The following is a 24,111-nucleotide window of genomic DNA, read 5'->3' on the forward strand; positions in this document are numbered from 1 at the left end:
TGCCTGGCTTGTGTAGAAGCAAGCCGGGGGGGGGTCAGCGTTGTCTACACTGACCGGCAGCAGCAGCAACTTGCTAGGGCTTCAGATAGGGGTCATTCCCCATCCCTACTTGCGAGATGCCAGAGATTGAACCTGGGGCTTTCTGCCTCCCTGGTTCGGAAGGGCGGGCTTGCGATGATTCCCCATCCATCTTTCATGTTTATCATTAAATTCATATTTTTATTTAAAAGAAGTACAGACCAGAAACACAGTTTTCCCCTTTGTTTTTATTTTACAATTCACAGTTAAAGAACATACTGATAGGTCAGAGTGTTTTCTGCATCACTGTCATCACTCGAGGGATTTTTAAAACACACACACAGAATTCTTCCTTTATTCTTTATTTTTGCCATTGCAGTGCTAGAATCCCAGCTGTTCCATCCAGCTGATTCCAAATGAGCCCACCCTAAGGGAGATTCGAACAAGCGGCAGAAATATAGCCGAGAGTCTGGCTTAGGAAAACCCCTGTTCAGAAAATTTGCACCAAGGCAACTGGTAGCGTGAGGCAGCCCACCTAATAAACAGTACCTCTGCAGAACACACTGGAGTGTTTTGGAGAAAGGGTGGGGGGGAATGATCCTTGTGGTCCCTTCTAACTCTACAATTCTATGGTTCTAAATAAGGTTGGTAATTCAAGGAGGAGAAGTGGTTCTGTGGAATTAAACAAGTCAAACAGAATCTGGAGCCTTAACAGTGTTTTTACTCCAAAGGAAGTCCTATTGTGCTCAGCAGAGTTTATTCCCTATGTGTGCCTTTGGGATTAAAGCATCAGACAGAGGTTGGCAAAATGTAAGACGAGTCCTGCTAAATCAGATCAAAAGCCTGTCTTGCCCAACATCCTGTTTCCGACACTGGTCAGCCAGATACTCCAAGCAGAGCCTGAAGGCAACCTCCTTCTCCTGTTGTTTGCCCCACAGGAACTGAAATTAAGAGGTAGACTACCGCTACACCTGGAGGCTCCATGAGTGTGTAGGTTCATCTTCTGCAAATATTGCCTAAGTCATCTAAGTTGGTGGCCCCATCAGGCAGCTACCAGCTGCCCATCTCCATCACTGTTCTTTGAGATTGGCTGAATCAGGCAGCTGGAAGTCTCCTCTGTCTCATTGTACACTATTCCTCTCCTAGAGTGCACAGTCAGGCAGGTTTGTTGTGTTTTAAAAAGGTGGGTAGTTGCAATGAGGTACCCTTGCACTACACACAAACATACACACTTCTCTCTATAAAAATGTATTTGCTCCACACACACACACACCCCAACATTTTAGGTAAAGGTAAAGGGACCCCTGACCGTTAGGTCCAGTCGCGGACGACTCTGGGGTTGCGGCACTCATCTTGCTTTATTGGCCAAGGGAGCCGGCATACAGCTTCCGGGTCATGTGGCCAGCATGACTAAGCCGCTTCTGGCAAAACCAGTACAAGGAAATGCAGCTTACCTTCCCGCTGGAGCGGTACCTATTTATCTACTTGCACGTTGACATGCTTTTGAACTGCTAGGTTGGCAGGAGTAGGGACCGAGCAACGGGAGCTCACCCCGTTGCGGGGATTCAAACCGCCGACCTTCTGATCGGCAAGCCCTAGGCTCTGTGGTTCAACCCAACATTTTACATGAACCGAATACATCATTAACAAATTGTTGTACTACTTTGCTGTTCATAAAATGTGGTGCGGGCACCCATGACTGGCCAGAACAGCCTTCACAAACCGGGTGCCTTTCCAGCTCCTTTGAACGACAGCTGGGGCTGATGGGAGTTGTAGTCCAAAGCACCTGGAAAGGGCACCAGGTTGGCAAAGGCGGGCCTTGAAGGAGGTTTAGCCTCACCACAGACAATTTGGTTTAATAGCCGTCCCCCATCTTCCCTAGGAACCCTGGGAAGCGTAGTTTTGTGATCGGGGAATTGTTAAGAGGTCGCTAACAGCACCGTTACCCCCTTTCTCCAAACTACACTTCCCGGGATTCTGTTTTGGAAAGGAAGTCGCAACAGCTAAAATGGCGGTGGGAAAGAGAGTCGTTCTGCGGCAGAAAATGGCAACTCCTGGCTCAAGCATCTTTCTAGCGAAATGGATATTAAGGCGAATCCTCAGCATCTGCAGTTCCAAAGGGGGAATTGTTGTTGCAGTGCTCATCAGAGACGGATTGGAGAAAGACGCAGAAACCAAGGCTTGTTTTGAGAGTTTGGGGTGGTAGCAAAGAGCAAGGAGGAAAGAATGCTCCACGTGGCATTTACGGGGAAGTTGGCAGCAATTCAGCAATGGAGGGAAGCTGGTAAGTCATTCATCAAAAGCCAGCTAGGCCGTCTTGGACATCCTAAGCTCCCACACCCCTGAAGTCAGTTGAGGTTGGATTCTGGGATCGGCTTCTCTGTTACTTCCGCATGAAGTGGAGCACAGGAGAGAAGACTTCAGCAATCAACAGCGCCTTTCCATTTTGAGTTTCCGCTCAGCTGACGTCAGCTCAAAATGGGAGAGTAATGGGGAAGAGGGAGGATCAATTCTTCCTATTGCAGCACTTAAAACGTCACAGAAGGATAACCCTGAGCGGATCAGTGGCACTCCGTACCCCCTGCTGTGCCACACCAGCAGCGAATCCTCTTCCGTTCGCTATGATACCTGCTCGGTAGGCCGCATCTGAATGTCACCAATCTAGAAGAGACAACGGCACATGTCAAAGTGTTGTGGAACCGAAACAGAACAAAACGCTTTAGGAATTTTAAGGAGGCTCTGAGTGCGTGTGTCCACTGGTACATCTATCTGGGGGTTATGCTGCATTCTCTCTAGACACCTTCCAGAAACAGCACCACATCACCATGCTCTTTTTGAGGTGTCGCACAGTCCCAGGAAAATGGATTCTGTTGGAGGATGGATGGACCCAAAAATAACCCCTTGTGGGACCATGAACCAGGCAAGAGGGCTCTGAATACCACAACCCCTCTCTCTATTGTACTGATATCTGAGGCTCATTTGACAGGAACTCAAGAAAGGGCTTTCTCAAGGCCTGCTGCTACGTTCCGGAACCTTCTTTCGCTCCCTTTCTAATGGTCTTCTGTTGACTGATGAAGACTTTTTTATTCAGATCAGGGGTCGAGAAGCTGCAGCCTTTCAAACATTTTTGTCTCCAATCTCCATCAGCTCCAGCTGGTGTTTTTAATGTTGACATGAATCGGTATAATTCATGGATGTTTTGTAAACCACTTTGGGTTGCGTTGACAGTTAAGCGGCATACAATTTTTTTCACTCAATCAATCCATGTTCATGGAAACTGGAGCCCAGTGGCATCTAGAGAGCCACAGATTCCCTGGTTCTGACACAGGAAAGAAATCTCAGTTGCCACAATCAGTGTGTGTGTGTGTGTGTGTGTGTGTGTGTGTGTGTGTGTGTGTGTATGTGTGTTTTGACACAGTTTTGAGCACTGCCTACCTTAGACCAGATGTAGGGAACTTTTGGCCCTCGGGAGGCGACTGAACCACAGCTCCCTTGATCCCATTCTTGCTGTAGCTCAGCAACACGTGGAGGGCCAAAGTTTTCCTGCACTAGCCTGAGGTCCACACACAGAATCCTCTGGCAAGCTGTGGGCAGGATCCCTGCATTGCAGGGGGCTGGACTAGATCACCCTCCCTTGCAACTCTACAATTCTATGGTTCTTCCCCATCCCCTGGGCAAAGGAGACAAGGGCTGGTCGTCATGGATCCAGCCGCCAGCCTGAGGAACGCATCGAGCTGAAGGGAAAGATGACCCCTGCATCTCTGTCCTTTCCAGCACAACCAACAGATGCAGAGGCCTAGCCGACGGGAAAGGAGCCTTCCTTTCTTCTTCTCCTTGAACTGAAGGGGTCGCTCTGGTTTTTTGACTGACCTGCACGTGAGGTGGAGCACTGAGCACATATATGACGGCGTTGGCCATATCTTCTGCTTTTAGACACTGGAAGGAGAGAGGGAAACGAAGAAATGAGAATGAGTTTGGTTGCAGCAGGCCTCGGAGTGCGTGCACCCTCAAAGATTTCTTGCTAAGCTCACACACTTCACGGTTTGTTTGTTTTTGTTTTTTTAAATGATATTTATTGAAAAAAGAATTTTTTAAAAAAAATTACAAAGAAAAAAGACAAAAACAGAAAAAGAAAAAAGAAAACCATCATTTTCAAATTCTCCACTTTCATTACCTTCTTTCCATGACCTCCTCCTCCTCCTCCCATCTCTTGTATCTTAATTAATAATTGTCACAGCAAATCCTTTCCATAATTCATAATATTCTGTCATTACATTACCTTACTCTATTTTCATCTTATCTTATAAAAAACGTTAAAACTTAAAACTTAAATCTTATTTTTACCAGCTTCTCATAACCATTACCTTTTTACCTAATTCTTTAAACATTTTTACAAGAGCCAAGTAATTTCATTTCAACATTTTTCCAACGTTCATAAAACACATACACTTCACGGTTTGGGGCCCTCGCTTTCGAAAGACTGCTACCCCACAACGTCTCCTGCTTCTTAGAGGGTGGCCTGTTTGCTGGCATCATAAGTAGCCCCCAAGAGCCTTTATCCTTCATGAATTTGTATATTTCATATTTAAAGTCATGCAACTGGTCGTCACTTCACCTTGTGGTTGCAAAGGGACAAAACCATGGAGGAGAAGGCCATCCACAGCTACCAAGCCATGAGAGCGATGTTCTACCTCTTCCCCTGGAGGAGACAGGAGGCTTCTGATACCATTTGCCGGGAATTGCAGGTAGGGAAGAGATCTGCATTGGCTCCCAGTACATTTCCGAGCACAATTCAAAGTGTTGGTGCTGACCTTTAAAGCCCTAAATGGCCTCGGTCCAGTATACCTGAAGGAGCGTCTCCATCCCCATCGTTCAGCCCGGACACTGAGGTCCAGCACCGAGGGCCTTCTGGCGGTTGCCTCATTGCGAGAAGTAAGGTTACAGGGAAGCAGGCAGAGGGCCTTCTCGGTAGTGGCACCCGCCCTGTGGAACACCCTCCCTTCAGATGTCAAAGAGAAGAACAACTACCTGACATTCAGAAGACGTCTGAAGGCAGCCCTCTTTAGGGAAGTTTTTAATGTTTGAAGCTGTACTGTTTTTAATATTCAGTTGGAAGCCGCCCAGAGTGGCTGGGGAAACCCAGCCAGATGGGCGGGGTATAAATAATAAATTATTATTATTATTATTATTATTATTATTATTATTATTATTATTATTATTGCTCTTGAACTCAGGCCCACCTTGCAGGTTTCACTTTGTGGCATGTGGCTGGCCTCTGTGAAAGCAGGTCGCTGGTCCAGATGGGACTTTGGGTCGATCCAGCAGCCAGGTTCTTTTATGTAACAACAGCAACAGATCATAGATTGAGCCAGGGTGGCGTAATGGTTAAGAGTCCTAGATTTGGACTCTTAGCCGTGAAGCTCACTGGGTAACCATGGACTGGGCACTGCCTCTCAGCCTAACCCACCTCCCAGGGTTGTGGTGGGGATTAAATGAGGAAGGGAAGAACCATGTATGCCACCTTGAGCTCCTTGCAGAAAAAGGTGAGATATACATGCAGTAAATAAGGTCAAGGGTAAAGGGACCCCTGACCATTAGGTCCAGTCATAACCGACTCTGGGGTTGCGGCGCCCATCTCGCTTTACTGGCCGAGGGAGCCGGCGTACAGCTTCCAGGTCATGTGGCCAGCACGACTAAGCCACTTCTGGCAAACCAGAGCAGTGCATGGAAACGCCGTTTACCTTCCCGCCGGAGTGGTACCTATTTATCTACTTGCACTTGACGTCCTTTCGAACTGCTAGGTGGGCAGGAGCAGGGACTGAGCAATGGGAGCTCACCCCGTCGCAGGGATTCAAACCACCGACCTTCTGATCAGCAAGTCCTAGGCTCTGTGGTTTAACCCACAGCACCACCCGCAGTAAATAAAGAAGCAAGTAAATAGCTTGGCCGCTGGGCTAGAATCATAGAGTCTTATAATTGTGGAGTTGGAGGGGACACCAAGGGTTATCTAGTCCAACCCCCTGCAATGCAGGAATCAAGACAGGCCTTTGGCCTGATCCAGCTGACAGGTCCTTTTTTTTTTTTTTGGTAACGGCAATAGATAAAAGATTGAGGTAGTGTGGTGTAGTGGTTAGTGTGCCAGACTAGCTCTCACTGGGTGAACTTGGGCCAGTTGCTCGCTCTCAGCCTAAACTACTTTGCAGGGTTGCTGTGAGGAAATAAAATAAAATGAAATGCAAAATTTCCCTCTTTCTTAATTTCTCTTCTTTAGTTAACTTATTTTCCTGACTTCCTCATGTCTCCCATTTTTGTATCCCTTTTTAAAATTTGTTCAGCAAATTCATGTCCTATTAGTTTATCTATTATTAATCCCTGTTTTTTTTCCTTTTCTTTTTTCGTGTTTAATGTTTGTATTTTTTGTATTTTGTACTTTTGTATTCTGGTGTTTTGTACCTTTTTTGCTTTAGTATTTTTCTAAACTTTTTCATTGATAAAACCTAATAAAATATTATAAAAATAAATAAATAAATAAATAAATAAAATAATAAAATAATAAACAGGGAGGAGCAGGAGAACGACCTTGCGCTCCTTGCACGAAAGGTGGAGTGTGAGTAAATGAATAATTCGCTTCTCCCCCCCCCCCCCTGCCAGAAATGCTAAGAAGCATCTCAGTGCACAGAAAGGAACAGGCTCTTCACGTAGACCAAAATGATTTGAACATGTGCAATTCATCTGCTTCCCCCGCCTGTCGCATCCATGCGCTCAGCCACCTACCCTAATGCTCTCGTACGTCGCTGCTGCTCTCTCTGGGTCATTATCGTGGAGTTTAAAAGCAAATCCAGTTTCTACCAGTCCCGGAGAGATACACTAAGGAAAGAGAAAGGGAAGGAACAAACAAACAAAAACACAGCGCCCTAACGGGATTTGCTAACTCCTCTTTTCATTACAGAGCAAAAGATATGGAGGGAAATGATTGGCCGGTTTTGTAGCAGCGTTTCCAAGAAGACAGCCCTTAATGATCACTCGAGGTCTAATGGATAGAGCTTCCCCATACACAATCCAAAGGAACAGATCGGATGCACTGATGAGAAAAATAACTGCAGATTAGGTCTGGCTGCCGAACAGCAACGCGGCAGATGCTGGGGCTCTGTAATCTGCCGTAGGTCAAGGAGGAACGGCTCAGTGGTACAGCATCTGCTTTGCATGCAAAAGGTTCCAGATTCATTCTACAGCATCTGCAGGTAGGGTTGGGAGAGAAAGTGCCGGTCCGAGCCCCTGTCAGTCAGTGTCGGCAACACTGAGCTAGGTGGACCGATGTAGAAGGCAGTTTCCGGGGATATTCTTTAAACAGGCCCTCAATTCAGAACCATAAGGACTAGAAACTTGCTCCATTTTTAGGGGAAGAGCTCAGAGGCATAGTGTGTGTTCAGGGAAGTTTTTAATGTGTGGCATTTTAATGTATTCTTAATCTTTGTTGGAAGCCGCCCAGAGTGGCTAGGGAAAGCCAGCCAGATGGGCGGGGTACAAATAATAAATTATTATTATTATTATTATTATTATTATTATTATTATTATTATTATTATTTCCATGCAGAAGGTCTCAGGTTCTACCACAAACATCTTCAGGTAGGGAATGTCCTCTGCCGAAAGTCCTGGAGAGCTGCTGCCAGTCAGTGTAGACAATACTGAGCAAGATGGACCAGTGGTCTTCCTTGGGATAAAGCATCTTCCTGCTTTCCTGTTTAATTCAGCATGAGGACTAGCATCTTATTTTATTTTTAGAGCTGAGTGGTAGAGGTCCCAGGTTCCATTCCCAGCATCTCCAGGCTGGACACAGAGAGACTCGTCTGAAACCCCAGAGAGCCACTACCAGTCCCTGTAGTCCAAGGATGAGGGACATGTAGGCCTCTCTCGCATTAGCTCCTGCCAACATGGCCACTGGTCAGGGATGATGGGAGTTGTAGTCCAGCAAGCTCTGAAGGGGTGAAAGATTTCCCGTCCACTGGCATGGTCATTACTGAGCTAGATGGACCAACGGCAGGCATAGGCAAACTCGACCCTCCAGATATTTTGGGACTACAACACCCATCATCCCTGACCACTGGTCCTGTTAGCTAGAGATGATGGGAGTTGTAGTCCCAAAACAGCTGGAAGGCTGAGTTTGCCTATGCCTGACCAACGGTCTGGCTCAGTATAAAGCATCTTTTTTTGCGTTCCTGAGTCATGAAATGTCCAGCAAGGATTCATCCTGACTTTGTAGAGCTCTGATGTGACGTTGAGCAGAGAGATGGGGAGCCTGTGGCCTTCAGATGTAGGCCCATTCTCATCAGCCCCAGTCAGCGTGACAATGGTCAGAGACAAAAGAAGATCTGGAGGGCCACACGTCAGACTATTGGGTCCATTTAGTGCAGTGTTGCCTACTCTGATGGACAGCAGCTCTCCCAAGATCTCAGGCAAAGAGAGAGGCCATTCACACCACTGGAGGGCGTCTTCCCCTCACCATTCATGGGGCCACTGATTCTGGGGAGAAAGGAGTGTGCTTGCACTGTTTTGTGGCCCTTCCCCTGCTCTTTCAGATGTGGTGGCCATTTTGTATTGCACCCTCCAGCCCAGCTGCCATTTTGTGCTATGTCCTCGCCTACGGCAGCCATTTTGTCTCATGCCATTTGCGCCACTGACGCCCACGGCACCGACTCTGATGCGCCAAGTAAAGGTTGGCGAACCCAGAGCGGGCATAAGCTAAACTCACCGTGGCTCGTATGTGTGTCTTCGCTTCCCTGAGCTCCTGCCTCAGCCCTTCGGTCAGCGCCGTGACGGCGTATTTTGTAGCGCTGTAAAAATGCACGACGGACTGAGGGACCACGCTGTGGCCATTCATGCTGGAAGGGAACCCAAAAAGGGGGGAATAAAATAAAATTCCTCGATGCAGAACAACAGAGTCAAACTCTACAGAAAGTTATGACTTTGTAAACTGGTGTGCAGGATCTCTGGCATGCAGGACTCATTGGGCCTCTCTGTTTGGCAAACAAGCCCTGAACTTGACAGCATTTAGCTTAGTGACTGTAATTCACACATTTATTTATCTTTCCCCCCTACAATTTATATACAGTGGTACCTTGGTTTACAACCATAATCCCTTCCAGAGGTCCGTTTGTAAACCAAAACAGGTTGTAACCCAAGGCGCGCTTTCGCCAATAGGGCCTCCAAAAAAAATTTGTTTGTAATCCAAAAAGTGGGTTGTAATCCAAAAAAAGTTTGCAAACCGGGACACGCACTGTTTGTAAACCAAGGTACCACTGTACTGCTTAACTGTAAAAACAAAAACAAAAAACAAAAATCAAAGCAGTTGGCAAAAAGAAAAAAACCATAAAATTTTTGGTAAAAGCAGCTGAAACAACTATTTAAGACATTAAAAAAATGAAGCCACCAATAAACTACAAATACACCAGCATCTGGGTAAGCTAACCTAAATGTCTTCAGACGCCTTGCGTGAAAACTTAACTCAAGGGCATTGCTATTGCGCCATCCCTTTGCTTTGCTTTCGCCCACCTGTTAATGTTAATAATATGGCCATCATCGATGCTTCGCTCCTTCATGGACTGATAGGCCTCCCGGGTGCAGATGCTCACAGCCATCACGTTCACCTGAAAGGCAGGGGAAGCCCAATGCCATCTAGAAATTAGTTGAGGCTTTTGCATTTCGGTAAGTGTTCTTGAAGCTAAAGAAGCACCGTGCTATTCCTTTCCATTGCCAACTTTTATCATTTTAAAACTGGGGTGGTTTTTTTTTTAACATTTGCAAACCTAGGAACTGATAAGGTTTAGCTGTTTTGCTGGAATACCTTAGAGCCAAAACTAGATGTGTAAGTTAATTGAGGGTTGTAGTTGTGCACCAAGGTGTTTTTTTCCTTCTTACTCTTTTAAATAATTGCTTGGGTGGTTGATAAAGATCAGCGCCGTGAGATGCAGGCATGAAGGCTTTTTAACATTCCCTTGGCATATGCCTTGATCCTGATGAAAATTAACTCCCCAAACACGGTTGCCCAAAGGATCTTCTGGGCCTGGTACACCATGTGTGGATTGGGCCCTGTACAACCCCTCTCAAAAGATTTGCAGAATTTGCACATGTGCTCTGTGTCATATATGAATGTGTGCCGTCTTTTGCAGGTCACCAAAATAAATCAGCGGTCACCCGCATAATAAAATATCGGACTGAATGTGAACAGGGGAAGTTTCCCCCATAACGGTATTTCCCTATTAGAAAAGGTATTTCTAACCTGGTGAATTTCTGCCTGCCATTGAGCCGTTAAAGGCACAAGGGTCCTGCTTTCTCCCAATGCCAAAGTCTAGGCTGCAATCCTGTAGCCACTTACCTAGAAGTAAGCTCCATTAAACATAAAGAGATTTTTCAGTAGACATGTATCCCATTGTATTATTATTATTATTATTATTATTATTATTACTACTACTACTACTACAGTGGTGCCTCACAAGACGAAAAGAATCCGTTCTGTGATTCTCTTCGTCTAGCGGTTTTTTCGTCTTGCGAAGCAAGCCCATTGAAGGAATAGCGGATTAGCGCTATTAGCGCTATAAGCGGCTTTTAGTGGCTTTTAGCGGCTTATCTGCTGATCGGATCAGCTGATAAGCGGCTTAGCGGCTTAGAAAAAGGGGGGGGGAACCAGCAGGCACTCGCAAGACATTGTCGTCTTGCGAAGCAAGCCCATAGGAAATTCGTTTTGCAAAGCACCTCCAAAACGGAAAACTCTTTCGTCTAGCGAGTTTTCCGTCTTGCGAGGCATTCGTCTTGCGGGGCACCGCTGTACTACTACTGCTACTGCTACTATTAATTTATTTATACCCCACCATTTTCCAGGGTGGGACTCAAGGCGGGTTACATATTGTACTGTAAGTTAACTGCACAGTGAATTCTGAATGAGCGCTTGGTCTTTAGCTGCTGCATAGCAGAAGATAACACCTCAGCATCTATGCAAAGTTTTCACTTTGCAAAGTTTTCACAACCATCACACCCAGCTCCCTTGCGGGTGGCTACCCTTCTCTCCCTTGAAAAGCACATAGAGCTGATGGAGGAAGTTGGAAGAATGGCACTCTTTCCCCACTTCCTCTTTCAACTCTATGGGCTCTGGAAGGCTCAGATGAGTTCTGTTGGCATTGACACTCACACAGGAGCCTTGGAAAAGCAATGTGCTTGCACTCTCTATATTTCTGCCTCTCAACGCGCAGGACGGTGGGTGCGGATCTAGGCCAGGGAGAGAAAAGTGACAACAGGGGTTCTCACCCAACAAACCCACTTAAAAAAAACCCAACAACCACAGATTGGATTGGTCTCTACTCACGTCAATCATCGTCCTCCAACCCTCGGACCTGCCAGAGAGCAAGGGCTCTGGCCGGGCCAAGCCGGCGTTGTTGATACAGACATCAACTCCCTGGTGGAGGGTCTTGATGGCAGAGAACATAGAGAGGATCTCTTCTTCAACGGAGAGGTCGCACTTGTATGGGATAAGGGTGCCCGGGTAGCCGGCACTCTGACACTCTGCTGCCAATTTCTAGAAGAGACATAGGTGAAGAGTTCAGAATGGAACTGATAAAGGCAGGGGTGGAATATAATGTGTATGGGTTGTTCGTGCGTAAGTTGCCGCCTCTCCAGGCTTTGTTGCCTTGCTAAACCTTTCAGTCTGGACAGCCCTTCACTTCGTGGCTGCCTCAGTCGCTAGCAGAATCCGTCAGTGGGCGTTTCTTAAATCTTTTCCAACATAAAAGTTGTTTGACACCCAGTCTCCTCCTACTCTCTCTGCGCGGAAGTCTTCTGCGCAGGGTGGGCGTGGGTAGCGGAGGACCCGTGCTCTCCCCGCTGGTGTCCTGTGAAGAGTCCTGGAGCCCTCTCGCCGATTCCCCCATCAGCCCCTCTATATCCCTGGTGTTGCGCTGATTTGCTTCCCCATCTGCGGAACTGCCTCTCTCCCTGCTGGGCCCTTCTCCAGCATCATTTGAGAGCCTTCCCTCTGCCTCTAGCTCCGATGTCTGTTCCCTGACTTGGAAGATCAAGGGCCTCCAGATGTTGCTGGACCATGCAAGGTTTCCCAAACCTGTTTTTGGACTATGGCTCCCATCATCCCTAGCTAGTAGTACCAGTGGTCAGGGGATGATGGGAACTGTAGTCCAGAAACAGCTGAAGACCCAATTATAAGAATAAGAATAAATTTTTATTTATATCCCGCCCTCCCCAGCCGAAGCCGGGCTCAGGGCGGCTAACAACAAGCTTGGGAAACCCTGGACCACAGATATCATCATGGCTGACCACTACCCATGTCTGCTGCAGGGTTTGATGGGAGTCTAAGAACATTCAGAGGGCCAAAGATTGACTAAGGGTGATCAAACAAGGCCATGGCAGCAAGACAAGCAAAGGCAAGAAAAGGAGTTGACAGAAAGAGAGATTCTGGGATGAAAACAACGTATGAAAAAGAGAAGGGGAATTGGTTGACCTTTCCCTCCCCTCCCCCCCCCCATCTCAGTTTGCTCTATCACAAGCCAGGCAGCCATCACTGCCTCAGGTGACAAATCAGAAGACATCAAAGTTTCTCCCAGACAGGCTGCTTTTGACCTTGACTCTCCTCAGTTCCAGTCGACATGGGGAAGGGAGGAAGTGCCTCATGGATGCCATATAAAAGCTTCCTCTGGGTTAGTGCACCATCTTGGAACAGGCCCTGAGCACTAGCTATAGGAAGACTTCACAACTTAAAACTACAGAAATAAGGTGGCGTCTTAAAAATATACACCTCAAGTGTCACTGTTATAAAAAGGTGCATCTTCAGTGTTCACCGGAAGCTGTGCAATGAAGACGCAACTCTGTGAGGAAGGAGTTCCGCAATTTAGGGGCTGCCACAAAGAAGACCCTGTCCTGGGTCACAACCCCTGAGCTTGTGAGGGTGGTTAAACAACAAAGAGGCACCCCCTGCCAGTCTTAGCTCCCAGGAAGGTCTGTAGGGAAGGAGGCAGTCTTTCAGGTATTTGGGGCCTGAGTCATTTAGGGCTTAAAACACTGTGAGCACCTTGTGTTGGCCGCAGAAGCAAACTGGCCACCAGTGCAGCTGTTTTCAAACAGGGCTTCTATGAGATCTGAAGGCAGCAATCTGTCCGCTGCGTTTTGAACCAAGTGAAGTTTCCAAGTCTCCTTCAAGGGCAGCCCCACGTGGATCACATTGCAGTAGTCCAATCTGGAAGTTACCAGAGCATGGAGTGCAGATGATGGCGATGTCAACGACAATGTGGACGTTTGTTTTCGTCCCTCTCTCATCGCAATAATAAGAGTTCAAGGTCATTCAATGAAACCAGGCGGCAAGAGTTTCAGGGCATTATTGCACAGATCCTTCCCACATTTCAAAGAAGTCCTTGACCCCAGTTAACAGCAAAACAACCACTGGGTTATTTTTGTTGTTTCGTCAGGGAAGGGAAGGGGATCAGCCCTGAGGTTCTGAGGTCCCACGTTGACCGGATTCTGTGCCTCAGAGCTGGAGGCTGTGGAATCCAGACATCACATGACGTTTCCTCGCTCTCCTGAAGCTTGTCACCGTCTCCCGGGCTGACAGGTCAGAGACGGGGTGTCCCTTCCGGTGAGCATCAAAGCTCTTCAGAAGAGGCGGGGGGAGCGCAATCCTCAGGCGAGGTAAGGCGAAGGTTTGAGCTCTAACTGACAGAGCCTTTCCTCTCTCTTTTTTTCTGAGCATCATTTGAATAAGGAAGATGGATGTCAAAGGGTAGCAATCAAATTGCATTTAAGGAAGGGGAGAATTAAAAAGTATTCACACGGTGGTTATACCTTGCACGGGGGGGGGGGGGAGAGAACTCCTCAGCAAGTGAGAAACTGCTTTGATTGGGAAATGGGCTCTGGTTTTTGATTGCTGGCATGCTAAAAATAAAGAAGCAGATCTTAGCAATTTGTTGTTTTTAACTATGCCACTTTGACGGTCAGGAATCGATGGCACAAAGCAATGTCAGGTGGCGGCATTTCGGTGGCATGGAAACCTAATGGTGGGTCAAACAGCAAAAGGGCTGTGGCTTTAAAGGTATGGATTTACCTGCCTGCCTACCTACCTGTCTGCAGACTGTCTTGCCAGAGTGGTGCATGCTTTGGTTATCTCTTGTTTGGACTACAGTGGTACCTCGGGTTACATATGCTTCAGGTTACATGCGCTTCAGGTTACAGACTCCGCTGACCCAGAAATAGTACCTCAGGTTAAGAACTTTGCTTCAGGATGAGAACAGAAATCGTGCTCCGGCGGCAATGGAAGGCCCCATTAGCTAAAGTGGTGCTTCAGGTTAAGAACAGTTTCAGGTAAAGAACAGACCTCCAGAACAAATTAAGTACAGTGGTACTTTGGGTTAAGTACTTAATTTGAGGTCCGTTCTTAACCTGAAGTACCACTTAACCTGAAGCACAGAGGTCCGTTCTTAACCTGAAGCACCACTTTAGCTAATGGGGCCTCCTGCTGCCGCTGTGCCACGAGGGCACAATTTCTGTTCTCATCCTGAAGCAAAGTTCTTAACCTGAGGTACTATTTCTGGGTTAGCAGAGTCTGTAACCTGAAGCGTATGTAACCTGAAGCATATGTAACCTGAGGTACCGGGCTGAATGATGGGAGTGGAGACGCTCCTTCAGGTATACAGGACCGAGGCCGTTTAGGGCTTTAAAGGTCAGCACCAACACTTTGAATTGTGCTCAGAAACGTACTGGGAGCCAATGCAGATCTCTCAGGACCGGTGTTTTGTGGTCCCGGCAGTCAGTCCCAGTCACCAGTCTAGCTGCCGCATTCTGGATTAATGGCAGTTTCCGGGTCATCTTCAAAGGTAGCCCCACGTACAGCGCATTGCAGTAGTCCAAGCAGGAGATAACTAGAGTATGCACCACTCTGGGAAGACAGTCCGCAGGCAGGTAGGGTCTTAGCCTGCATACCAGGTGGAGCTGGTAGACAGCTGCACTGGACACAGAACTGACCTGCGCCTCCATGGACAGCTGTGAGTCCAAAATGACTCCCAGGCTGCGCACCTGATCCTTCAGGGGCACAGTTACCCCGTTCTGGGCCAGGGAGTCCTCCACACCTGCCCGCCCCCTGTCCCCCCAAAACAGTACTTCTGTCTTGTCAGGATTCAACCTCAATCTGTTAGCCGCCATCCATCCTCCAACCGCCTCCAGGCACTCACACAGGACCTTCACCGCCTTCACTGGTTCTGATTTAAAGGAGAGGTAGAGCTGAAGGACAAGAGCTCAATGGTAGGGCATCTGCCTTGCCTCCAGGAGGTTCAATCCCCAGCATCTCCAGGCAGGGCTAGGAGAGACCCCTCGCTGAAACCCTGGAAAGCTGCTGCCAACCAGTGTAGACAATACACTGGAGCTAGATGGGCCAGTGGTCTAACTTGGTATAAAGAGCTTTCCTGTGTCTCATTTTCTACCCAGAACGGTTAGGCACAGTCAAGCCTATCTGTAAGGTTCCCAATGCCCAGGAGCTGGAGGTTCATCTGAACATCAACAAAAGAAGGACTAGCATGCTCAGCCTCACTGATGATGCATTTCCTTGACATCGAAAACATAATTCCTGAAGGGGGCAATGAAACCCATTATTAATCCGATCTAATCTTATTGAAGGCGAGATTCCAAACAGCTGCAGATTATTAAATGAGTTTGCTAATCTCTGCACAGACTGCCTTGGCCAGGTTCTCAAAGGAATGGAAGAAAAAGAGAAGGAAAACGTAATTTCAAATTTTAAAAGAGAGCGGTTCCTAGAACTCATTAAGTTAGGAAGACGGGATAAGCTCGCCAATGCAACGCAGGAAGAGTAACCCGTTCATAACCAATATTGCTGCGAAACAATCAGAGACGGGGAACTTTTTCAGACTGAGGGCCACATTCCGTCTAGGCAACTTTCCAGGGGCCGCATGCTGGGGTGGGCGGGGCCAGCCGCAAAAGTGGGTGGAGAGATGGATGCAAAGCAGACCAGCTTCTGCACACACACACACCCTTGTACCTACGGGACCGCCTCTCCTGGTATGCCCCACGGAGAGCCTCAAGGTCCATAAATAGCAACACCCTAGTGGTCCCGGGCCCTAAGGAAGTTAGATTAGCTTCAACCAGAGCCAGGGCCTTTTCAACACTGGCTCCGGCCTGGTGGAACGCTCTGCCTCATGAGACCAGGGCCCTGCAGGATATGATTTCTTTCTGCAGGGCCTGTAAGACAGACAGACAAAGCCTAGCCTTTGGCTTGGAGCCAATTTGATTCCCTCCCCCTCTTTCTTTTTCCTTTTTCCTTTCTCCTCCTGTGATGAGGCTGCATTTTAATATTTTAATGTTTCAATATTTTAATGTTGTATTTTAATCTTGTTTTTAAGTTGTATTCATTCAACTTGTTTTTATTATGGCTTGTTAGCTGCCCTGAGCCCGGCCTTGGCTGGGGAGGGCGGGGTATAAATAAAAATTATTATTATTATTATTATTATTATTATTATTATTATTATTATTATTATTATCTTCCATCCAGGGAAGAAAGAGGCAAAATTCTGAGACACAATTCCAAGGAATTTTCCAGCCACACACTTATGGCCAGTGAGGGGCGTGGCCTGGGGGCTGGGGGGCGTGTCTCCCAGTTGCTGAAGATTGCAAGTGGGGAGAAGCTGTTCTCGCACTCAGGACCTGCTTTGAGTTTTCCCTCCAGGGCATCTGCTTGGCCACAGTGATAACAGGATGCTGGGTTAGGAGGGCTCTGCTTTGGCCTGACCCATATGTATGACTCTTCCAAGGTTTTTATGCCCTTTCTCCAGAGCTCAGGTGGCACTCCAACCCTCCCCTCCTCGCTGATTATTTTGGTTGCCTTTTTCCGCACCTTTTCCAGCATCGCATCATCCTTTTTAAAGATTTTTTTTTTTTCGAGCTGGGGGTGTGGACAGAGCCATAGACGACATTCCAATTGGGACGGCAAAACAGTTTTCCTGAGAGAAGCGAACACCCCTTTTGAATAAAAGAAAAAGAAAAAGAATGCAAATGGGTGACACCCACAGGCAGGTTGATTTACGAGGCTTCCGGCAGAGAAGCAAGGCTTCCTCGCCGCCAGCTATTCCTCATAGCAACCAGATTTGGAAGAAGATGCTGAGGTCAATTATACATTCGGTCTACGCCCAGATCTCTCTCAGTCATGCAGAGAGAGGGCTTCGTTTCACTGCAATTCTACAAGGGACAAAACCAGCAGAACATAAGAACATCCCCATTGAACATAGACACATAGAAGTGTAGCGTTGGAAAGGACCTCAAGGGTCATCTAGTCCAACCCGAATATGCAGCTGCCCCATACAGGGACCAAACCTGCAACCTTGGCATTCTCAGCCCCATGCTCTAACCAACTGAGATATCCAGGCTGAGATACCATCAGTGGTGTCTCCGAAAAATTTTACACATCACCTGGGAAGACAGGCAAACTAATACCAGTGTACTGGAAGAAGCAAAGATCACCAGTGTCGAAGCAATGATTCTTCACGTTGTTTGGATGCCTGATTATCGTCTTCCAAAGCAACTACTCTATTCCGAACTTAAAAATGGAAAGCGTAATGCTGGTGGTCAACAAAAGAGGTTTAAAGACTCTCTCAAGACAAATCTTAAAAAATGTAGTATAAACACCAACAATTGGGAAACACTGGTCTGCGAGCGCTCCAGTTGGAAAACAGCCTTTACCAAAGGTGTCACGGGCTTTGAGGATGCTTGAACTAAAGGACAAAAGGGAGAAGGGTGCTAAGAGGAAGACACACTTGGCAAGGTTCCTCACTGTGATCAACTCCCGCCCGGAAACCTATGTCCCCACCGTGGAAGGACGTGTGGATCCAGAATTGGCCTCCACAGTCACTTACGGACTCATTGTTAAAACCGTGTTTATGGAAGACAATCTTACTCGGCTACAAGTGATCGCAGAAGAAGAAGGAAGAAGAAGGAGGACTTGCTTTTCTGATGGTCCTGAACCTTCCAACCTTCAAGCCCTGGGTGACACACCAACGCCACGCAGAGACAGTGACTGATAAGCATCGCTCTCTTTGGTGCCTGGCTTTGCAAGATACCTTATCCCCCAAAGCCCGGCCCAACCCAGGGTTGATTACCTTGCAAGACAGGATTACAGCACCGGCTGATAACGCCCACGTCTACTTGGGCGTGCACGCCGAGAGCTAAATATACACTGGGTGCTGACCTCTGAGACAGGAGTGCCCAACGCCACATGAAAGATATAACATTCCTCTGCAATAACATATCTACAAAAGAATATACAGTGGTACCTTGGGTTAAGTACTTAATTCGTTCCGGAGGTCTGTTCTTAACCTGAAACTGTTCTTAACCTGAAGCAACACTTTAGCTAATGGGGCCTCCCGCTGCCACTGCGCCACCGCCACACGATTTCTGGTCTCATCCTGAAGCAAAGTTCTTAAACTGAAGCACTATTTCTGGGTTAGCTGAGTCTGTAACTTGAAGCGTATGTAACCTGAAGCGTATTTAACCCGAGGTACCACTGTATCTAGGGACGCGGGTGGCGCTGTGGGTTAAACCACAGAGCCTAGGACTTGCCGATCAGAAGGTTGGCAGTTCGAATCCCTGCGAGGCTCCCATTGCTCGGTCCCAGCTCCTGCCAACCTAGCAGTTTGAAAGCATGTCAAAGTGCAAGTAGACAAATAGGTACCGCTCTGGCGGGAAGGTAAACGGCGTTTCCGTGCGCTGCTCTGGTTCGCCAGAAGCGGCTTAGTCATGCTGGCCACATGACCCGGAAGCTATACGCCGGCTCCCTCAGCCAATAAAGCGAGAGGAGCACCGCAACCCGAGTCGGCCACGACTGGACCTAATGGTCAGGGGTCCCTTTACCTTTTTTACCACTGTATCTGCAAAAGGGAGCCCAGGGCTCGTAGTTTGGATGCAGCCTGGAGGGGCAAAGCCAGGAATCACAGTCAAAGGGACACAATAAATTAGGAATGTTGTCATGGAGCAGGCCAAATCTCCGCTCAAACAGGAAGCCCTTGCTGTCCGTGAAGACCCAGGGTGGGTGAAGTTGATATTTTGCCATCCCTACCCAAGAAAACACTTTCAAACACAGATGGGGTACCTGAGCCTGAGGGCCAAATGCCTTTCTGTCTGGCCCTCAGAACTCTTCCCAAGCCAAAGCCCCTCTCAAGCCAAACCTCCTTGCCAGAACCCTCTTTTTGTGTTTTTGCCTTCCTGCAGGACCGCCCCAAGACATTTTGGCCCCTGAGGCAAACCACAAAATGGTGAAAACCGAACCTTCCTTGGAGAAGGATTTGAAATATTTTCCTTTGCTTTATTCTGGATTGCTTTCTTTGATGTTGAATGTGCTGTAAACCGCTTTGAGATTTTTTCTTTAAAATATAAATGAAACGAATACTAGCAGCAGCAACAAATTCCACTGCCAAAAAAATGGCGCCTAGACATTGTGTCGTGGTGACCATAACCTAGTTTTAAGGGGTCGTTTGGCGATTAGCTTATATACCTGAGTTTCTAACACACACTGTTCTGGTCATGCTCAGTCGGGAGAGAGTGAGACTTAATCTCAGTCGTGAGTTCAAGCCCCACGTTAGGCAAGAGAGGGTTGGACTAGATGATCCTCGTGGTCCTTTCCTACTCGACAATTCCAGGATTCAATAATTCTATGCCCTTTGCTCGTCCAGATGGAGAATGCAGAAAGGTGGCAGGTTGTAGAAGCTAGAAGGGGGAATTTGCCTTGGGGGGATTGTCCAGAATGTAACGCAGCCCTTGGGATGAAAGAGGATCCCCACCCCTTCCCGAAAGCTAAGCCAACTGCAGTGTAGAAACACTTGCAATCTCCTGAGTTGTTTTTCTTTGCTTGCTTGCTTTCCATATAATGACAAGGATTTTATTTTGGAGTTGTCTGTTTATTTTGGAGTTGTTTGTTGTAAAGAACGTATATTATGTGAATAAAATAATAAAGGATTGTAGGCAAGGATTTGGGTGGAGGTGGGGCGTGGAAAGCACAGAGGCACAGTTCTGCTTCTACTCTGCCTCCCTGCAAGGTAAAGGTAAAGGGACCCCTGACCACTAGGTCCAGTCGTGGCAGACTCTGGGGTTGTGGCACTCATCTCGCTTTATTGGCCAAGGGAGCCGGCGTACAGCTTCCAGGTCATGTGGCCAGCATGACTAAGCCGCTTCTGGTGAACCAGAGCAGCGCACGGAAACGCCGTTTACTTTCCCGCTGGAGCGGTACCTATTTATCTACTTGCACTTTGACATGCTTTCGAACTGCTAGGTTGGCAGGAGCTGGGACCGAGCAACGGGAGCTCACCCCGTCGCGGGGATTCAAACCGCCGACCTTCTGATTGGCAAGCCCTCTGTGGTTTAACCCACAGCGCCACCCGCGTCCCCTGCAAGGTAGGTTCAGCTGAAAAACAGTGAATGGGACACCCAATGACTTTTTGCAGTGGTATCAGGATTCAGTTTCGAGTCTCCCCCCCTGCCCCCGCCAAGCCTCACGACTGCCACTCTAACCACTACGCCACACTGCCGCAAGCAGAACACTGGGCTGGGAGAATGAAAGGGCCAGTGGGATGTAATGGTTTGGGGCTTTCGACCTGCTCTACCCCACAGGGTTGTTGTGAAGATGAAAGGGGGAGGGGGAGAACCACTTTGAGCTCCCTAGAGGAAATGTGGGATATAAGGAAACAGACACACACACACAGAGAGAGAGAGAGAGAGAGAGAGAGCGAGCCCTGTGGAAATGCCAATATTTACTCCCTCCTTCCAAAGGCAAATAAACAGTGCAATTGCTTGAAACCTGCAACCTTTGAATCCTTTGCACACTTTGCCCTCAGAGATTCTATCTGATTTTTCCAAGAGATTGCAGAACTGCCAGCTAAACAGGGACTCCTCCAGCCTTTTTAAGACACTCTGGGTCTGCCCCACTGAGGATGGGAAGCTGGGGGCTGGGAGTCGTTCAGGCACACTAGTCTCCACTTTGAGCTGGCTCAAAATAAGTCCTTCTGCCTCCGCATCATCTAGGCTAGCGTTCTTCGAACCTCAGGAGCCTCAGGTTGCTGGACTACAACTCCCATGGTCCACAGCCAGCCAATAGCCCAGAAGGAAGGGAGTTGCAGTCCGACAAGGAAACTTGAAGAATACTGGAACAGGGCTGGGGAACCTGTGGCCCTCCAGAAGATCATCCTAGACTACAATTTCCACCATTAACCATGCCACCTGGGACAGGTGGAATTCCCCATCTCTTACCTACACTGGCTGGCAGCTCTAGGGCTTCAGCCGGGGTCTTTCTCATTTGATATGCCAGGAATTTAACCTGCCACCTTCTGCGTGCAAAGTAGATTCTCTGCCATGGACCTGGCATCCTTAACAAACTACAGTGGCCAGGATTCTTTGAGAGGAAGCCACGACTGCTTAAAAGTGAGATAACGCTGTTTTAAATGTAAAGTGCTGATGGGGCCTGAAATAATTCAAAAGCGTGCCATCTATCTCTCCGGACAGACAGACAGACAGGCAGGCAGATAGATAAGATAGATTTAAGGAAATGGCATTGCCTATAAGCTTTCTGCGAAAAGTCAATGCCGTCATTCAACCGAAACTAATTCTTCCAGTGTCGAGATGATCTTTGGAAAAAGTGAAACGGGACTTTATATAGCCCGGCAATATAAAAAGGTGTCTTCATCTTAGAAACGAGGAAAAAAGGTGTGACTCGTAGGACTTGATATGTACAATCCATTTGATGAGAAACTCTTCTAACACTGGGAGATAGAATTTTCAATTTAAAGAAAACCACACAGAGAGAACACCTTCTTCTGGAAAAGGCTAAAAGTGTGTGTGTGGGGGGGTGTTTTTGCACTTTATAACCCATTCACACACACCCCAACAAAGGAGAAAGAAGGGCCGCTTTGGGGGCACACCTTGCAAGCAGAGACGCTTCTGCCTTCCATTCTGCCCCATCTGCTCAGTTAATGGAAAATACGCGCCCCGATCACCTACCCCTTTCTGCTTTTTGCACCCCAACGGCGCGTGCTTGCCCCCCTCCCTTGCTACACGCAGCTCCCCCTCATCCACCAATTCAACACACGCATCCCCCCCCGTCCCCGCTCAGTAAACAGATCCAAGCCAGGCAAAATCTCTCCCGCCCTCCACGCCATGTGTTCTGAGCATTGTCTGCGGAATGAATGAATGAATGCGGGAGCAGCGAAGAGAAAGAGGGCGATGGAGAGGAAGGGGGGCGGGGAGAGGTCAGGCAGAGGTTTCCCCTACATACTTTAGAGTCTTCTTCCCTTTCTGAGAGAACCAATAAGGAAGACTCCCCGCACCACCACCCCCAAAATCCCCACCACCCGTAAGCCCCCCCTTCCCTCTCTCAGCCTGTCCCTTCTTAACACAATTCCATCCCGTTTATTAAAAGGCCTGGTTAAAATACCTTCCCTTCGCGATAACTGCACCCATTTCTCCCCAACACACCTTCCCCTCTTTCCTTATCTCCGATCCTCTTTCTTCTTTTCCAAAAGTGCCCTTATCCCTTCTCCTCCCCCCCCCTCCACTTCCATTTCTCCCTCCCCTGGGTTGCCTCTCTTCCCCCCCCCAAGCCTCTCCCTCCTCCTATCCCTATTTCCCCCCTTCCCGTTTCCTTCCTCCTTTCATCCATTCCCCTTCTTGCGCCTCCTCCCTCCCTCCTTTCCCTTTCCCCCTCTATCTCTCTTTTCTTCCTTTCTCCCCATCCCTTTCTCCCCCTCTTTTCCTTCCTTTTCTTCCTCTCCTACTTCCCATTCCTTCTCTCCCCATTTATTTGCTCTCTTTCCTCTCATTTCCTCTTCTTCCCTTCTTCCTTTCATCCTTTCTTTTTCTCTCCCCTCCCATTTCTCTTTCCCTTTTTTCCTTCCTTCTCTTTCTCCCCTTCCCCTTTTCCCGTCCTTCTTTCTCTCTTTTCCGGTTCTTCCTTCTCTCTCTCTCTCCCTTTCTCCTCTTCCCTTTTCCCATTCCTCCTTCCTTTTTCCCTCTCCTTCCCCCTTCCTTCCTTCCTTCCTTCCTTCTCTTCCCCTTCCTCTCTCCCTCCCTTTCTCCTCTCCTTTCTCTCTCTCTCTCTCCATCCCCTTTCCTTCCTCTCCTCTTCCCCACTCCTCCTCTTGCTCTCTCTCCCCTTCCCCCTTTCCTCCTCTCCTCCCTTCCCGGGCTACCTCGATCTTGTCCACGCTCCGGGCGCAGCCCACCGCCGTCATGCCGTGCTGCACCAGCGCCCGCGCCACCGCCGCGCCGATGCCCACCGAGGCGCCCGTCACCAGCGCCACGCGGCCCTTCCAGCGCTCCATGGCCCGCGCGCCCGCCTGCTGCCCCGGCTGCCCGTCCGCCGGGGCTCCCCGGCCAGCCTCCGCCTCCTCCTCGGCCGCCGCCTCCTTCCTCTCCGCCAGCCCAGGCGCAAGACCCCGGCGACGATCCCCGCCGAGAGGCGGGACAGACGAGCGTAATTACGCGCCTCTTTCGCCAAGGGCAGCCTCTGCTGGAGACGCAGAGAACCAGAGCGCGCAGCAAAGCCGGGCAGAGCTCTTTACACCCGCGCCTGGCTCGTAGTCCTTTCTTGGGGGGTGGGGGGCACCAGGTTGGCGAAGGCTGCTCTGATCTAAAGCCACCGCCGGCCCACCCCAGCCAAACAGACGCCCCATGCTGCGCTGTGGCCATCAAACGCCTATCCTTGCTTCATCCTCAAACAACAAGCTTGCGAGGTAGGTCAGGCTGAGAGAAAGCGCCTAACTGGCCCATTAACTTCATTGAGAAGTGCGGTGAAGGATTTGGAGACTCTACCCACTAGACCACACTGCCTCTCTCTCAACCCTGCCTTCTGGTTTCCTATAAAAATAGCTTGATCTTCCTTGTAATTTGTTCTCCACAAGTTCGTAGTTTTTTTAATCCTCAATAAAAGAAATATACGTTTACTTTTTTTTTTTAATGGCACACAGTGACCATCACTGTAATAAAATACAATAAAATTGCAGCTAAAGACTCCTGCAGTTTTACAGTACAGTCCTTTGCATGGTTCAAGTCCCCTATTTT

The 24,111-nt window shown here is 48.4% G+C and overlaps 1 protein-coding gene across 1 annotated transcript; it reads right to left on the reverse strand.

The window, feature by feature from the left end:
* Positions 1 to 247: 247 nt before the first annotated feature.
* Positions 248 to 23,571, reverse strand: DHRS11 (dehydrogenase/reductase 11). The gene is made up of 7 exons (XM_083480130.1): positions 23,241 to 23,571; positions 11,375 to 11,584; positions 9,568 to 9,662; positions 8,768 to 8,897; positions 6,793 to 6,885; positions 3,889 to 3,954; positions 248 to 2,679 (listed from the first exon to the last, which is right to left on the reverse strand). The coding sequence occupies exons 1-7, from the start codon at positions 23,370 to 23,372 to the stop codon at positions 2,638 to 2,640; spliced, it is 768 nt and encodes a 255-aa protein (XP_083336256.1). The 5' UTR covers positions 23,373 to 23,571; the 3' UTR covers positions 248 to 2,637.
* Between the last annotated feature and the right edge of the window lie 540 nt (positions 23,572 to 24,111).

This window comes from Podarcis liolepis (genome assembly GCF_965112155.1).
Source record: "Podarcis liolepis genome assembly, chromosome: 16".
Lineage (NCBI taxonomy): Eukaryota > Metazoa > Chordata > Lepidosauria > Squamata > Lacertidae > Podarcis > Podarcis liolepis.